The 16,909-nt window shown below is 37.1% G+C and overlaps 2 protein-coding genes across 2 annotated transcripts; one reads left to right on the top strand and one right to left on the bottom strand.

Moving 5' to 3' along the window:
- The first annotated feature begins 784 nt into the window (after positions 1 to 784).
- On the top strand, positions 785 to 7,372 carry LOC116144772 (SH3 domain-containing protein 3). Its single transcript, XM_031430203.1, has 10 exons — positions 785 to 959; positions 1,850 to 1,972; positions 2,238 to 2,307; positions 2,459 to 2,613; positions 3,522 to 3,623; positions 3,760 to 3,957; positions 4,053 to 4,115; positions 4,218 to 4,307; positions 5,799 to 5,873; positions 7,042 to 7,372. The coding sequence occupies exons 1-10, from the start codon at positions 900 to 902 to the stop codon at positions 7,144 to 7,146; spliced, it is 1,041 nt and encodes a 346-aa protein (XP_031286063.1). The 5' UTR covers positions 785 to 899; the 3' UTR covers positions 7,147 to 7,372.
- Positions 7,373 to 11,764: 4,392 nt separating this feature from the next.
- Positions 11,765 to 16,661, bottom strand: LOC116144771 (ABC transporter B family member 9-like). The gene is made up of 12 exons (XM_031430202.1): positions 16,620 to 16,661; positions 16,449 to 16,503; positions 16,050 to 16,225; positions 15,439 to 15,677; positions 14,824 to 15,349; positions 14,464 to 14,737; positions 14,231 to 14,381; positions 13,745 to 14,158; positions 13,430 to 13,658; positions 13,089 to 13,355; positions 12,754 to 13,017; positions 11,765 to 12,663 (listed from the first exon to the last, which is right to left on the bottom strand). Exons 2-12 carry the CDS (start codon positions 16,474 to 16,476, stop codon positions 12,019 to 12,021), a joined length of 3,213 nt encoding a protein of 1,070 aa, XP_031286062.1. The 5' UTR covers positions 16,477 to 16,503; positions 16,620 to 16,661; the 3' UTR covers positions 11,765 to 12,018.
- Positions 16,662 to 16,909: the final 248 nt, after the last annotated feature.

The following is a 16,909-nucleotide window of genomic DNA, read 5'->3' as shown; positions in this document are numbered from 1 at the left end:
TATAGATGCTCAAAAGTCATAAATATTTAATCTTAAGATAATACAATAATTAAAGCATTTAATGATCTGATTTAAATGTGACAACATTCATGCATCTTCATAATTACATGAAAAAAGCAAAAGTCACAAATGGTTTCATTTCAAAGTTTGAAAGTTAGATTGACGGTTGGTAATGCATTTTGACAAATACCCTAAAATCCGCATTAATTTATTTATAATGCCTCAAAGATGATTAATTAACCCATAAATAATATATTAATTATGGGTCATGTTTGTAATATATTACATAAGATATTATACGAATTCTTAAATAATCATCGAAATTTTTTATAATTAAATAATTGTAAAGAAAAATTTAAATTTAGTTATTTTTTAATTATTTTCATAACATTAATACACTTAAAGAAAAAAAAATAAATCCCTAGGTGGTCGAGTGATTCGATAGAGACTCTTGGACGTATTATTCAAGAGATTCTGAGTTTGAGTCTTTTCTCAGTTGCTAATAGGGGTGATCATTAGAGCTCTTACTTGATCCGTAGTTACAGGGTCATGAGAGATTAGTTGAGGTGGACGTAAGCTGACCGGACACCTTGGACATAAAAAAAAGAAAAAAAAGAAAAAAGAAAAAAATGAAGATGGGCCAGGTGGCAAAAGATGGGGCAGGCCCATTTCGGATCCAATTTCTCAAATGGGTCTACAGGCTCATGGGTCTTAAATCCATATGAGCAAAATAAACTGGAAACATAATCGAATAAGAAACAGGAAATTTTTTGCTATGACAAAATCCAAATCCCCAGCTTACAAGAAGTGGAGAATCTTCAGTTGGAGTTTACACATACAAAGGAGTTTCATTATTCTTACTCGGCGGTCAGATCTGATTCGTTTTTGCAATTTATCAAATGGATGCTTTGAGGAGACAAGCCAGCAAGCTCAAAGAGCAAGTTGCCAAGCAACAACAGGTGACGTATCTTCTCATTTATGTTCTGAATCTCTCGTTTTGGTGTTGGATTGTTGTCAGTCCGCTGTTTGGTTGCTTAGAAAATGTAGGACAAGAGAATTATACCTGCAATTTAATTATGCCTTTTTCCGAGTTTCGTTAGAGTTTAAATGTCTGTAAAACTTTATGCAATTATGAATGAAAAGAATATGGAACTTTTGATGTGGATTCAATTTATGTTGTACTGCCACTGGAAGTGTGATGTCAGTTGAAGAAACTTTATGGATCTTAGAAATATTGGATTTGTTGACGCACTTCTTAATGCCACACGTTAAGCTCTCTGAAAAACGAAAAAAATTGATTATATCAATGCACTTTATATAAAAGATGACTAGAAAACATTTTGCAATACATTAATTTCATTAAAATTTTGTAATTTATGGTGTTAACATGTGAGCTTATGACACACGATTAATAATTCAATATAACTGAAGAAATATTTATTGAATATCGTGGTGAAATATTTGCTAGTTATTACTTGTTAAAGATCGTTAAAGGCGAACTTATTGAAAGATTTTTAACAATGCACGGTTTTTGCAGTTTTGGCAGTTGTTAGATAAGTACAAAATGTGCTCATATTTCAGCTGGAAATGTGAGATGATGCAATCTTTATTTTGGAAAATAAGGGATAAATCATGAGGAATCAAACTTAAGCACTTAGTATTTCTTAATATATTTCTTCTGCTTTAAGTTCAACATGAATACGCTTCATTGAATCGATAACTTTTAATAGAAAGTATGTGTAGTTGGTTTCTATTCTTGGCAATTTATGTTATTTTCTAGTTGCATGTTTTGATTAAAGAAAAGTTGAAAGTTATCTGTGGTTTATTTATTTATATGCTTCAATTCCAGGCTGTAATAAAGCAATTTGGTGGGACTGGTTATGAAAGCTCAGATGTAATGGTTATCGATGAGGTTGAGTTCCATAGACATCAACAGCTGGAGAAACTTTACAAGTCCACTCGTAGAGCAAGGGTAGAGATGCTTTTATTGTTTATAATTATGTTCTCATATGATTGAAGATTGGGGTTCACGTTCTTTGGATTTCTTTACAAAATGATTACTGATTGGATATGGATATGATGTTGAATTGATGTCTGGATCTGTGTTAGTTCACTATTTCTCTGAACTTCTTCTTTTGTTGTTGTAAGATGTTGGGATTGCTTCAATTTGTTATTCTCTTCAGAACAAAATTGTATCTGTTAGATTGGTTTTCTTAATGTATATATGCACTTTTCAGGAATTCCAGAGGGAGCTTGTTAAAGCTGGAGAAACATTTACTGCCTTAGGGTATAGGCATATTGAAGCAGGTGAAATATCAATTTGCACTTTTTGCAATTGCAGTGTGTTTCATAAGAAAATATAATATTGGGTTGCTGTGACCATGCAATTTTCTTTGATAGCACTAGTTTTTCTGATAAAAAATTTCTAAAAGTAATATTTGAACTTTATGGTGGTTAGGAACCAAGTTGTCTGAGGATTGCTGCAAATATGGAGCAGAGAACAATCAGAACATCAATGAAAACATTCTTGCTAAGGCTGCAGCCATATATGGTGATGCTCGCAAACATGTAGAAAAAGAGCAAGAAGACTTTAATAGACTACTATCTTCACAGGTTAACTTCTATTAATATTTGTTTAAATTTTTAAATTTGTTTGTTATTTGTTTGAAATCTTCTATCCAGTATATGTTAATTTTATAAAATTACAGTTCAAAGACTGAGATAATAAATTGTCTTGGATCTCCTTGAGATGATGCCTAGGCGCTCATTTTGTTTATAAGTTATCATCCTCTGATTCTAATAATTGATATTTTACCAGTGGAGCCATGCTTTCTGCTTGTGCAGTGGTAATTCTGTTGGTAAAATATAAAAGTTGATGTTTTGGATCATTTCTGTCAGTTTGTGATTTCATATTTTTAATATTAGGTACAAAATGGGCTAATTAAATAATCAGTATTGGACATAACATTACACATATTAATTAAATCTGGCTTCTAACCTAAGTGGTTTAGTTTAGGCATAGATGCCAGTAGTTTTCTGAAAGCAGTTAAGGTGGAATCTACCTCTACATGGACTAAACAAAGGACTGAATTTTTTGGGGCAGATATTTTAAGCTCTCGAAAACCATTGAAAAGTGTTACTGTTGGCAATCAGTATAGCTTCATTGAGTTTTTCTAATCAGGGAACTGAAAACTCTTTCTTTATACTGTCCAACAATCAATGCACTTGAAGAAAATAAATTTGTTGTATGAGCTAGTAATGTAATGCATGAAAGAAAAATGTGTATTTCTTGTCCAAGTTTGTCCATAGCTGAAGCCTACTTTTAGAATATTGTGATGTTTAGTGTAGCATACAGATTTGGTGTTTATATTTTCACGCAGTTAGTTTACTGCTTCACTTCGATCATACTTAGGATACAGTTGATTAATTACGAATGCCTGTTAAAGTTTCTCTAGAAACTAGTTTTGTTATATCCATTGAAAAATAAAGACCAGGAGATGAATATTTTCCTATGTTTTCAGTTTTTGGATCCCTTGAGAGCAATGACTATTAGTACTCCTCTGGAAGATGCTCGTCATCTTGCTCAACGTTATGCACGGATGAGACAGGAAGCAGAGTTACAGGTAATCAAACGATGAGAATCCTCTATGTTGATTTCATGTTATTTTGATAGTCATTATCTGTAATCCTCATTTCATGCTTCCTACTCATTCTTTGCTATGGAAACTCATACACATGTTGAATACAAAAAGCAAACAGGCATCAGAGATATCTAGAAGACAAATACGAGTAAAGGAGGCTCCAATTCCTGAAAATGTTGCAAAGCTGCATGCAGCTGAATTGAGGATGCAGGAACTGAAAGCAAACATGGCAGTTCTGGGTAAAGAAGCTGCGGCTGCCCTTTCTGCTGTTGAAGCACAGCAGCTAAGGCTGACTTTTCAGAGGCTTGTAGGAATGGTATCTTGGCACATGCCCATCAGAAGTTTTAGTATTAAAGCATGTCGTCATTTCTGGGTTTGTTGATATTCATGTTTGAACTTTTGGTTTTGAAGGTTGAAGGAGAAAAAAATTACCATTTAAGAATCGCTGCTATTCTTGGAGATGTTGAAGCTGAGGTTAGTTTGAGATTTCGTGGCTTGCAATAAATTTTTTTTTTTTTTTTTTTTTATTCCATTTTAGCAACATAAGCTTATGTGTGGGGCTTGTTACTTTTGCAGATGGTGTCAGAGAAACAGCGCAAAGAGTCTGCTCCTCCTGTGATTCCATCAGAGACCTCCTCAGAGAAAGCAGTGTACTTCTTGGCAGAAGTAAGTTTCTTATGCCTTCTCTTGCACTTTTAAGAGCATGCTTCCAAGTTTTTAGGAAATAAGTTCTGTATGACTGTCTTATTCCTAAATATTATATCTTGAGGGGGCGTTTGGTTAGGGGTATGTGGGATTACTGGGGTTAAGTCATCTTATATTACTTGATTACTATGTTTAGTTATCAAGTAATATAAGATATCGATAATCTTCAAATACCAATAGTAACCACTATTGGTAATATTAGAGGTAATCTGATTACCTCCATTTTCTTAGGTATTCTAAGATTACTGGGGTTATCTTTTTTTGTTACAATTCTATCCCTTATTAATAAAATTTTAGGACAATAATGCCCTTATTTTTAAATTTATTTACATGAATATGACTTTTACTATTTCACCCCAATTAATTAACTTTTTGGACAAAATTACCCTTAAATTCAAAACAAATTGCAGCCCACCCAAGCCACCACCCTCATCCACCTGCCGCCACCTGCTGCCGGCAACCACCGTTGCAGCCACTGGAACGGTGCACGAAAGGCCGAAAATGGCCGCCGTGCGCCGATATGGCCATTTCTGGCCAGATAACTGGCTGTCAAAGGCCAGATCCGTCATCGATCTGGCCATCAATGGCTAGATTTGTCACGTCTGGCCATTTCCGGCCAGATCTTTGGCTGGAAATGGCCATACGGCGCACGGAGGCCATTTCCTGCCTTCTGTGCGCCGTTAGGTTACCGGCGGCCGACAGTGGCTGGGTTGGTGGGGGTGCTTTGTTGATTTTTCAAACTTTTATTATGAGGTTGTTTTTGCTAAGTTTTTAAATACAGGGGGGTTATAATAATCCAAATAATAATCAATATTAAAAAATAATATAATAATAATAATATTTAATTAGAAGACAATTCAGTAATTTAAATAACATATCCATCAATTTATTCCTTCCAACCAAACATATTAATATAACATACCCACCAATTAACCAAACACATTTTCCTAAAGATTCCCTGTAATCTTTAAGGTAATCTAACTTTCCAGTAATCCAACATTTCCTGAACCAAACATCCCCTTAGTAATATCCATGTTGAATGGCATCTAAAGGATCAGGGCTCAGCTATTATAGTTATGACCAACAGCTGAGAATTTTTACGGTTACTTGCAAGTGTTAAAATCCCACAAATTTTGGAAGAGAAGATGGTTAAAGTGAGTGGTCACCTGGGAATGCAAGACCTTGAGGGTTCTGAGGATCAGAATGTGGAGACGATTTGTCTAAGATTTTGAGAAAAAGCTCGGTGGGTTGTTGGTAGGTTGCTTTCGTGTTTTCAGAAGATATAAGCAAATTGTTTTGATTAGAGGCAATCAAAATCATAGGATTCTGCAAAAAAAAATATCTACTTTCAGCTCTCAATAGCATTCATCCTTGATGTTGTCCAAGCTGCATCACATATATGATGCTTCTTATTGCATGAATTTTTAAATATTTTGTTTCACCTTTTTGCAGGCAATGCATCCTTTCACTGCTGCATCTGAGAAGGAACTGAGCCTGACAGTAGGGGATTATGTTGTTGTACGAAAGGTTTGTTAAAACTCAATTTCATATTAGTGGCATTCCATTTAATCTATTGGTAGATCCAAGGTATGAGAAATCTCACATTGATCAGAACTGACAAAATAAAATAAAAAAATAATAAATTGATAAATTGTTCATAACTTTTCTACTCTGAAAAATTTGCAAGGCTGTTTCCCTATTCATTTGTTGGCTAGCTTCCAACTCATCCACCATTGGAAGTTTGTGTTATCTGTAAACTGTTCAATGGGTTCACTCTCCTTCCAGGCATGAATCTCGTTTTCTACAACCTAGCTAGTGTCTGGAATCAATAATTGATCAAAAGATCCTCCTCATTTCCAGTTTATATACTTCTAGACGTGCTTTTGAAAAGCAATTTGATCTAATGAAATATTTATCTTTTTTCTTTTAAGTTTTTTGTTGCTTAACCCTTTACTTACCTCATATGGTAGGTTCCCACCAACCCTTTTTGGGTTTAAAACTAGGATCTTGAGATCTGCCTGCATTTTTCAAGACAGGATATGTTTCAAAACAATCATGCAAGGATACATTAGCGGGTTATAGTACCATTGATATTAGATATATAACTTGACGAATATCTCCAGTCCGATAGTGTTTTAAAGACTGGGAGAAACTCTCTTTAGACATTGCTTCCTGTATTTTTCACATTATTCTGCAAGTTGTATTTATTTATTATTGTTTTATGTTTGTCTTTTACAGTTTTCTTGGTATTGCATTAATCATCTATGTGAAACCGTGATTCCTGTCTCCCTCTCATCTTGTTGCAAGTTTCTTTACTGGAGTTGACAAGTTTTTCCTTTCTTGTAGCTGGCAAGTTGAAGATGTCTAGTTGTTATCAAACTTATCAAACTTTCTCTCTAATAACGGAAGAAAGTGTGTTTAATTTTTTCTGATTTGTTCAGCACCAAGAAATACATGTCTATGAACCTTATTTTATTCTATTTGACTAAGTCCTTTTTTATTTTCTACATTCTGTGTCTTCATGACATAATCATTAAGAAGAATAAATACCTATGTAATGAATGTCAAACTTGGTTTAGATGCTAATTTAGTCGCAAAAGAAATAAGATTTGGAGTCTGTCGATTTTCAGTTTGGATTTTGACACACCTATAACTTGCCTGTTCAGAATTGTTAACTCTTTGTATGTGTACTCAGGTGAGTGCATCCGGATGGTCAGAAGGAGAATGTAAAGGTGTAGCAGGGTGGTTTCCATCAGCATATGTGGAGAAGCGCCAGAGACTTCCCACTGAAGCTTACTAGTTTGTACTCAAGCGTTCATCTGATGATCTGATTTGAGAATGACACCTTCGTCTTTTAAATTATGTAATTAAAATGAATCTCGTTTTCTAGGGATTGCGCCATTTGTTGTCTTACAAAATTTTCATTCTCATGCTTCTGTTTCAAGGATACACTACTTATCATGGTCAGGTGTTCATATTCTTTTATTTAATTTTGAAGACAATATTCATGTTCAACCGTTATGCTTTTTTATGTTGTAAAAGACTTTTCTATTTATACTAGGCTGTGCAAAAAATCAGATATCCGATCCGAAAAAACCGGATATCCGAAATTCGGATCGATACGATCGTATTTTAAAAAATCCGAATATTCGGATCGATACCGGATCGAGAATGTTAAAAATCCGGATATCCGACTGATCCGATTTTACAAAACTACGTCGTTTTGAGTGTAACAACTAACAATAACCCTAAGTGTAACACAGTTAACTCAAATCAATTACCACTCTATCTCTCTCACTCGTCTCAGTCTCTCTCGGCTCTCCTGGAAGCCTGTCTCTCACTCTCTCTCACTCTCAGTCTCTCTCTGCTGGAACACGGCACACGCACAGACAAGACCTCACACACCTCTGTCTCTCTCACTCTCAGTCTCTCTCGTCGCTCTACTGCCTCGCTGGAACACGCAGTCACGCTAGTGGCACAGAGTAACAACCTCACACTCTCTGTCTCTCTCCATCAGTCACTCTCTCTCGCTCAACTCTCTCGGTCTCTTTCGCTCGAACACGCACAACGGCCATGTCTCTCGCTCAACTCTATCAGATCTTAGTCTCTCTGACGATTGAAGCCCCAAATCGATCGTAAGTTAATTTCTTTAGAATTTAGAGTTGCTGAATTTTGTTCACGTCATATATCCGTGAGGCTACAATATATTGAATCTACAAATTTGACTACAATAAAACTTTGTTTTTTATATTTAATCTTTATCACCGAAAAAAGTATCTGGTATTGTAGTTTGACCCCTAATCTAATCCACTGGAGAATTTTCATGTTTTGTTTATTGTGGAAGAAGCATGGTTGGTGATAGAAAATGGAAAGGAATATTATGAGAAACTGAAATTTTTTTAATTTGGTTTGTTTGAGATCATTGCTTGCTTGCTTCACCGAAAGGTGAAGTGCTGAGATAGGACAAATTACAAAATCTCTTTAGTGTTTAACTTTATGCCAAGTTAAATTAAGTAATGGTGTGATAATATGTAATACATCTCTTTGGGTTCCAATCATGTCAGGATACACTCAACTATATCCTTCACCATTTGAAGTGAGATTGTAAGTTAGAGTATTTCAGTGTGGTAATGAGCTAATTTGTTGGCAATTGCCTCTAAAAGCCTTGGATGCCATTTCCTTTATGTTCAATTCTCTATGGTCAAGATAGTTTTCAATTAGTTCAAACAATTGTGAATATAGCATATTATTTCGGTACACTAGATTTTGTGTATTTTAATGTTTGTATAACTTCAAATGCACTTCCTGATTAATTACAGGATGGAGACTTCATCCCAAAAGGATCATATAAATATTTTTGTTGTTTTCTCATGGTGCACAATAGATTACACATTCAAAAGCACTAAAATTAGAAGAGAGTAGTTCCCTAACCCATTATGTAGCTTAAGGGCTTCTCAATTTTCCCTAAATTCTGTCTGTAAATCCTTTGAGCCCATAAATATTACCAGACATAGTTTTAATTGCAATTATTCTTTTTGTTAGTAGGACTTTCTATTCAGGGCTTTAACTTTCAATAAGTCTGTTGCAGTACAATTGAAGGGTATATGATTATTGCTCTCTATATTTCTTCATTTAATTTAGAGTAAACGACATGTTCCCACCCTAGGTTTAACGAAATCAAAATTAATACCACTGGTTCTATTTATTCCAAATCTCCACCCTTAAACTAACACGTTTCTATTTTTTTAACAGTTAAAGGGTAAAATGGTATTTTCCTATAATTTAAAATTCAAACTTCAAAATCTCAATTTCTCTCCCCCTCCTCTCTTCTCCCCTCCACCACCGCTAGCTAGATCCCGACCGAGATCATTGGGTTGCATCCCACTGCACCACCCTGCACCACATGACCACACCAATACCGTCGAACAACAAACACAAACACTCCGAAATCAACCAATCAACCCCAAAATTCCAACACAAATCTGATTTGTCCACACCTGATTTGTCCAAAACCAAACAAAATCACACAATCCCTCCAAATACAAACACTATCAACCTCCAATCATAACCAAAGCTCTCAATCTCCAATCAATTCTCCGAAACAATCTCCAAATTAACACAATTTCACCAAAAAACGCGACGAAGAACACAACCTCTTGACTAGAGAACGACGACTAACCGTTGCTGGGTATAGGGGTTTTTTTGTAAAGTGGGAGCCGCTAGGTGCATTGGTGGTGTCCAATTAGATTTTGGCCATCGGAATCGACCGGCCACGCAGAAAGCAAAACCTAAAGCTACTACGCCAGCGATTGGAAGGTTCATGTCGTCGGGAAACAGAGGGGTTTTGAAGTATGGGCTACGGGAGCAATGGAGGTGATAAAGGGTTTCAACTCCATCGGAAATAGCTTAGATTGGGCAAAAACCCCGCCGGCCCCGGGGGGGGGGGGGCAGTCTCTTGAGTCTAGAGATGGCAATGGGCCCGACATTTTCGGGTATCCGGCCCAAAGGGGCGGGCTTTACCCGAGGTTGGCGGCCTTGGGCTTGGGCCTGGGCTTGATTTAAGGCCCGACCTCGGTACGGCCGGGCATGGGTACATCTTTAGGCCCGGCCCGGCCCGGCCCTTCCCGAAAATTTTAGTATTAATTTTACCAATTTACCCTTATACTATATATTTAATTACAATATATCCTTATATATATATATTTCCCAAACCCTAACCTCAATTTTATCCCATATTGAAGTTTAACATGTTAAAATTGCCTTTAAATGAGTTACATGGGTTTGGTTCAACTTATAAAAGTGGATTTCACCATAACATATTATGCACAGCTGAAAAGTTGTATAATCATATTATGGAGTTTTAATTGCTCAATTATTGCTTAAATTATTTGCAGAATAGCTTCAATTAATATTTAAAAACTATTTCTAAAATTAAAAATAAAAAAAATTGAAATTTATTAATATTAAAAATAAACATTATTAAAAAGGCGGGCTTGGGCGGGCCTATGGTTTAAAAAACCCGTCGCCGGCTTGGGCTTTGCCTATTATACCCTAGCGGGCTCGCCGGGCTTGGGCCTGTGTCATGAGGTCGGCTTGGGCCTGGGCCAAGGGGTACCCGTCCCGGCCCGGCCCATTGCCATCACTACTTGAGTCATCGAAAAAGGCCAAAACAGCTAGAAAAAAAATCAGATGTGGTGGGTGGTGGTGCTATGAATTTCGGTTTTGGGAGGAGAGAAAGAGTTTGGCTGAGGTGAGGGTGAGGGTGACAGAGAAGCCGCGGAAGAGAAAAGGGGAAGATGAAGAAGAAGAAGATGGAGGGGTAGTTTGGTAATAGCAGGTCATGCACTCTAATTTTTATTTATCTGTTAGTTTAAGGGTGGATTGGAATAAATAGAACCAGTGGTATTATTTTTGGTTTCGTTAAACCTAAGGTGGGAACATGTCATTTACTCTTTAATTTATTCAGTTTAATGTAAAGTAAACCATAACACCAGAAAATAAAACTCCGCTGAGTCTAGGTTAAGCTTTTGAATGGGAATTGGGCATGTAAAAATTGAAATCAAATTGATTGTTAGAGACTCTATGCCATGCTTTGCTGATCATGTCTTGCACGGCCTTCTTAATTAGAGACTTTGTGTCAAATATTTTTTTTAGTAATGATTGGAGTCAATTAGGGAGCTATCCAATGCATGTTGCTTTAATCGGTTTATTGAGCATATTTTCATTTTCGGTATATTGGTTTTGTTGTTAATCTTAAAAGTTGTTTATTGAAATGGTTTGTTTTGTTTTTGTTTTGTTTTGTACATGAGGATGATGACGAGTAGTTAAGGGAGACAAAGCCATCTGATATGAAGATAAGCTAGCAATTTAGGCAGTTGGTCATTAAGATACAATGGTCATCTGGTAAAAGAACCATGTGTGAGCGCGTAGGATTTGTGAGAGAATTGAAGATAGCAGTTATTTAGGCTGTGACAGTGTTTGGAAAACATAAGTTAAATGTTTTGTGCTTCATGTTAATTTTTTTAGATACTTTTATCATGTAATTGTAAGGGAATTATAATTTAATTTTATTTCTAGAATTATTTGATTTTAAAAAGAAATTTGTAAATTCGGATCACATTCGGATATCTGGGTTTCTGATTCGAATAATCGGATATCCGTAAATCCGGATATCCACATAATTCGGATCTAATTCGGATCAGGGTATAGTCTGATCCGCAAATTCGGATCGGATCAGGAAATGCCATATTCGGATCGGATATCCGGATTTGCACACCCCTAAATTTTATACTATGCTAAAGATTTGTACAGAGAAGCATGTCTGCATGGATTGTGTATAATTTAACAGAGTACGCCGGTTTCAATGTCCATCTACATCTTATTTAAATCTCTATTTATAAATGAGGAGAGGTACAAAATAATTTTTGTGCGAGTGCATACAGGTGATCGCCACCTACAGTTTCAGCACTTGCAAATTAAAAAAAAAAAAAAAAATTGGTAAAACCATTCTGTGTTTCTGGTACAGTTTGCATGAAGACCTCACTTCAGTCTCTTATAAGTTTAAGGTGAGTGTTACTTTCTCTGATGCTCTCTGCAGGTGCAAACCTTCCCCATCAATCAAAGTCTGCAAAGGAAGCTGAGTTTCTTCTACAGTAAAACAATTTTCTTCTGGTCATGATGCTTCCATATGGAGCGCAACCAAGGATGCGTAAACCCCATCAGGTATTTTCATCAGTGTATCATGTCTTCCTTTCTCTGCAATTACACCATTCTTAACAACAGCAATTATGTCTGCATTTTTTATGGTGGTAAGGCGATGAGCAACAACTACTGTTGTCCTGTTAACCATCACACTCTCTAATGCATCTTGTACTACACGTTCTGACTCTGCGTCTAGTGCACTTGTTGCCTCATCGAGCAAAAGAATTTTAGGATTCTTTAATATAGCTCTTGCTATGGCAATCCTTTGTTTCTGCCCACCAGATAGCTGTACTCCTCTTTCCCCTACATTTGTGTCATAACCTAGTGGCAATGCAGCTATAAAGTTGTGTGCATTTGATGCCTTTGTTGCTGCAATGATCTCATCTTCTGTAGCCTCTCCGTGTTTGCCGTAGGCAATGTTCTGGCGGATAGTTTCATTGAATAGTATTGGCTCTTGGCTGACCAATCCCATCTGTTGCCTCAACCAACTTAGTTGGAACTTTTCTATTTCTACATTATCCAAAAATATTCGGCCAGAATCAGGAGCATAAAATCTCTCTATAAGGCTTATTACAGTTGACTTTCCGCTACCACTCTCTCCGACAAGAGCCAGAGTCTGCAGAGAGAATACCGAAAGCTTAGAGAATCACTGATGATATGCAAACAAAACAACCAATATATTTATGTGGAGCTGAGAATTGAATACCTTTCCAGAAGGGATGCTCAAGCTCAAGTCTTGGAAAATTTGAACATCAGGTCTGGTTGGATATTTGAAACTCACATGTTCAAGTTCAATATAACCTTGAACACTAGTCAGTGTCATGCCCTCATTACTGCTTGAGTCAATTTTAGGCTTTCTGTCAATAATTTCAAATATTGAAGCTGCTGAATTCTTAGCTTTGTTGGTGTCTGGAGCCATGGAAGTGGAATTGGAGACAGCTATGGCTGCCATTGAGAATGCAAAGAGAACCTGCGCAACCATCCTAATTCAGATTCCTAAAAGGCACTAGAAGAAAACAAACAAATAGAAATAGTAGCTACCCTGAAAACTTCTTCGAATGTTGCTTTTCCATTTTGTACAAGCAATGACCCAATGTAGAAGCAGAATCCATTTGTACAAAAGAGCACAGCGAAAGAAAAGCCGAAACCTGCACCACTTACGAATCCTAAGCGGACTCCATGCTTCCTGGGGCCTTCGCATTTTTGTTGATACAAATCCATCATTTTCTTCTCTGCACAGTATGAGGCAACAGTTCTTATGCTGCCAACTGCATCATTAGCCACTTGACTTGCTTCTTCATACATTCGCTGCAAATATATGTCCATAACATGGTAAGAATACACCCAGATAAGATAACAGAATACCATGTAAAGGTTAATACCTTGGCGTCTTCGCCAAACCCCTTCATAAATTTTGCTTGAAGAGCTCCTTCAATTATCATAAATGGTGATACTGCTAAAATTATAAAAGCCAAAATCCAGTTAGCTGTGAAGGCTATGACTAGCGCTGCTGTGATTGTTGCCATATTCTGGACGATTAGCGCTAAGGCATCACCAACAATGCTTCGAATGGTAGAAGCATCGGTTGATAACCTTGCGCCAATTGCACCACTGAAAAGTGATAAGTGAAAGTAAAATTGGAAGTTAGAGAAAGCATCAATTTGGAGCATGTGAAGCTTACTTTAATTTTATCTTACCTTGAATTTGCAGGATCATCAAACCAACTGATTTCTTGGTGCACAACTTTATCAAACGTCAAGGTTCGAATACGTTTTATTAGTCTACCTCCAGCAATTCCAAAGAAGTAATTCTGGAAAGGAGCAACCACAAAAATAACGACACCCAAACCAACAAACAGAAGTGCCCAAAATTGAGAATCTTTGCGCAGCTGATCCGGTGGCTTGAAGAACATGGAAATGGATGATGAAAGTAAGAGTGCAAATACAGGTAAGACTACACCATGTATTGATGCAGCAAGTGATCCAATCAATAAATGTAGAGCCTCAGGTTTGCTCATGCTGGCCAATCTCATGATGGAAACATTCTGTTTCTTCTCACCATCCATTGGACTTTTTTCACTTTCCTCACCTCCCTCTTTGGTCTCGTATACACTTTTGTGACCAAAGGAGTGCCGGCTACGTGATGAACCTACCCTTAGTGATCTCCTCCTAGAGCTTCCAGACCTTGCCATGGAATTATCAAGTACACCAGAACTTGTATCAGTCTTATTTCCAGAACTGACTCTACCATCTTCAGATTCTTTAACTCCTTCTTGCAGACGAACTAGCTGCGAGTAACCCCCCTCTGGATCTTTTATCAACTCCTCATGAGTTCCTAGAAATCAAGTTTTAGAAATTATTAACCTGGTGAACGTTTTTAAAATCCTGAAATTGGAAAGCAGTTTCAGTGTTGCTACCTTTTTCCATTAACTTTCCCTGATGCACCACTGCTATCATGTCAGCATTTCTGATAGTTGTCAATCGATGTGCAACAATCACAGTCGTTCGATTTGTCATAACTCTATCCAGTGCATCTTGGACAATGCGTTCGGATTCATTATCCAGGGCACTTGTTGCTTCATCAAGAAGAAGGATTTTTGGGTTCTTTAAAATTGCCCTAGCAATTGCAAGTCTTTGCTTTTGTCCTCCAGATAGCTGAGTTCCATGCTCACCTACCATTGTGTTAAGCCCCTGTCAAATTAATGGTGAATGTAATTGTAGTCAAGTTCAAGATAAGATTGGATAGACTTTGTATGCTCCTAAGAAGATGGGTTTACCTGGGGCAGTGTGTCGATAAATTTTGCCGCATTAGCAAGCTCAATTGCGTCTCTAATCTCCTTATCAGTTGCCTTCTCCTTCCCATAAGCTATATTCTCCTTCATTGTAGTTGCAAACAAAATAGGTTCCTGACTAACAAGCCCAATCTGCTCCCTTATCCATTTGAGTTGAAACTTCTTTAAATTAAAACCATCTATAAGCACTTCACCAGCTTCAGGATCATAGAACCTCTCCACAAGGCTGATGACTGTTGACTTCCCACTTCCACTTTGTCCAACTAAAGCTGCTGTTGTTCCACTCGGAACATACAGTGAGAATCCTGAAAAGATCTGCACTTCTGGTCTGGCAGGGTATCTAAAATAAACATCTTTGAGTTCGATTTCACCATTGATCTTATCCAATGTAATCCCACTCATGTCGTAGACATCGATGCTTGGTGTGCGTTTGATTGTATCGAACATCTTATATGCAGCAGCTTGCCCTGCTGCAAATGCATTTATACTCGGGGATGTCTGACCCAATGATCTAATGCAAAAGATAACACCATTTGTTGAAAGTTAGTAAAGACTCAAATATTGATGAATTAAGAATTGGAGGTGAGATAATAGACTTACATTCCCCCCATCATGATTGCCATTACAATGTTGATGATATCTCCACCAGCATATCCTTTTTCTATGATCAATTTGGATCCATACCATATAGCTAGTCCATAAGTGCTAATCACAATAAGCATAAGTGTTCCAAGTCCTGCACCTGAGGCCAGCCCTTGTTGAATGCTGGCTTTGTACGCCACTTCGATCTTGCTTTTATATCTTTCTAGTGCTAGTTTCTCCCCAGTGAAGGATGCAACCTAGTACAATCCAAGAGGAATTAATAATAGATTAAAGTTTGAAAATATTGATCTTAATTGTGTATTCTTACTGTTCTAATGGCTCCAACTGTTTGCTCTACTACATTTCCAGCTTCTGTGTAGGCAATTTGTCCACGGCTAGCCATTTTTGCCATGATCAGCGCCATTGCTCCACCAGCAATTACAATAGCAGGAAGACATGAAAGCAGAACTAGCGAGAGAAGCCATCCTCTCACAAAGGCAATTATATATCCGCCGACAAAAGTTGTGGTAAGTTGTATAAACTTGGCCACCTGTTACAAATAGTAATTTGAACGATTTATTTAGGTTACCAGCATGAACCATTGATGATACTGATTTATAAAAATATACCTTTTCTCCCATGGCCTCTTGAATGAGGACTGTATCTCCAGACATTCTCCCTATGACTTCTCCAGTGGTTGTTTCAGTGTCGAAGAACGCGATGTCTTGTCTTAATATTGTTTTCAAGTACAAACCTCGAATCCTCGCAGCCTGCCTTTCGCCGGTCACCATCCAACACGACACCTCTGCAATACACAAACACAAAATCTGAAACAAATTCATCACCAGGTACATACTCAGTTGAGTTGCACCATTGATTGGGCAGTAAGATAATTGTCACTTTCATGATATGTTACAGTTTATGTGCAATGTCTTCTAAGAACTTTAAGGAAATAGGCAACTATAATTTTATAAAAATTACATTAAACACCAAAATAAGGAGAAAAGAAGAGGGCCTTCTCAACTTACGTAGAAAGCCAGAAATCCCTGAGCCCATAGCCAAATACACAAGCTTCAATGCTGCCTGAAACATTAACATCATTAACATAAATATTTTTTTTTATAGTTTTTTGCCTATTGAAATTTTGTCTTTTAATAGTTTCTTAAAATGTGAACTATTTCACATGTTCATTTATTCACCTTTGACACTTCTTCTACGATACGGTCTGGAGTTGTTTTGCCAAAAACGTTGATGATGTCGCCAAAAATAAGAGTCATGATCGGCTGAGCGAGGCCGGTAGCCATGGCGGCTAATGATCCCACAGTCATCAGAAAGACATCCCTATGATCGGCAAATGTAAACAGCTTATACAGCGCCACCTTCTGAACCTGCTCCTTTTTTTGGTTCTCCTTGCTCGCTTCTTCTTCCTTTGTTGCTCCCATTGATTCCTTCACCTAATCTTCCCCCTCTGATCTGCCCGTGAATAATT

The sequence above is a fragment of the Pistacia vera genome, unplaced genomic scaffold (assembly GCF_008641045.1).
Source record: "Pistacia vera cultivar Batoury unplaced genomic scaffold, PisVer_v2 Contig455, whole genome shotgun sequence".
NCBI classification, from domain to species: domain Eukaryota; kingdom Viridiplantae; phylum Streptophyta; class Magnoliopsida; order Sapindales; family Anacardiaceae; genus Pistacia; species Pistacia vera.
This window is presented reverse-complemented; position numbering and strand designations above follow the sequence as displayed.

Coding starts and splice junctions, on each gene's coding strand:
- LOC116144772 (XM_031430203.1), top strand. CDS start 900: ATGGATGCTTTGAGGAGACAAGCCAGCAAGCTCAAAGAGCAAGTTGCC. Junction 2,614..3,521: donor ATAGACTACTATCTTCACAG/GTTAACTTCTAT, acceptor CTATGTTTTCAG/TTTTTGGATCCCTTGAGAGC. Junction 4,116..4,217: donor TTGGAGATGTTGAAGCTGAG/GTTAGTTTGAGA, acceptor TTACTTTTGCAG/ATGGTGTCAGAGAAACAGCG.
- LOC116144771 (XM_031430202.1), bottom strand. CDS start 16,476: ATGGGCTCAGGGATTTCTGGCTTTCTAC. Junction 14,159..14,230: donor CTTGATAATTCCATGGCAAG/GTCTGGAAGCTC, acceptor TGGTCACAAAAG/TGTATACGAGACCAAAGAGG. Junction 13,356..13,429: donor GGTTTGGCGAAGACGCCAAG/GTATTAACCTTT, acceptor ATATATTTGCAG/CGAATGTATGAAGAAGCAAG.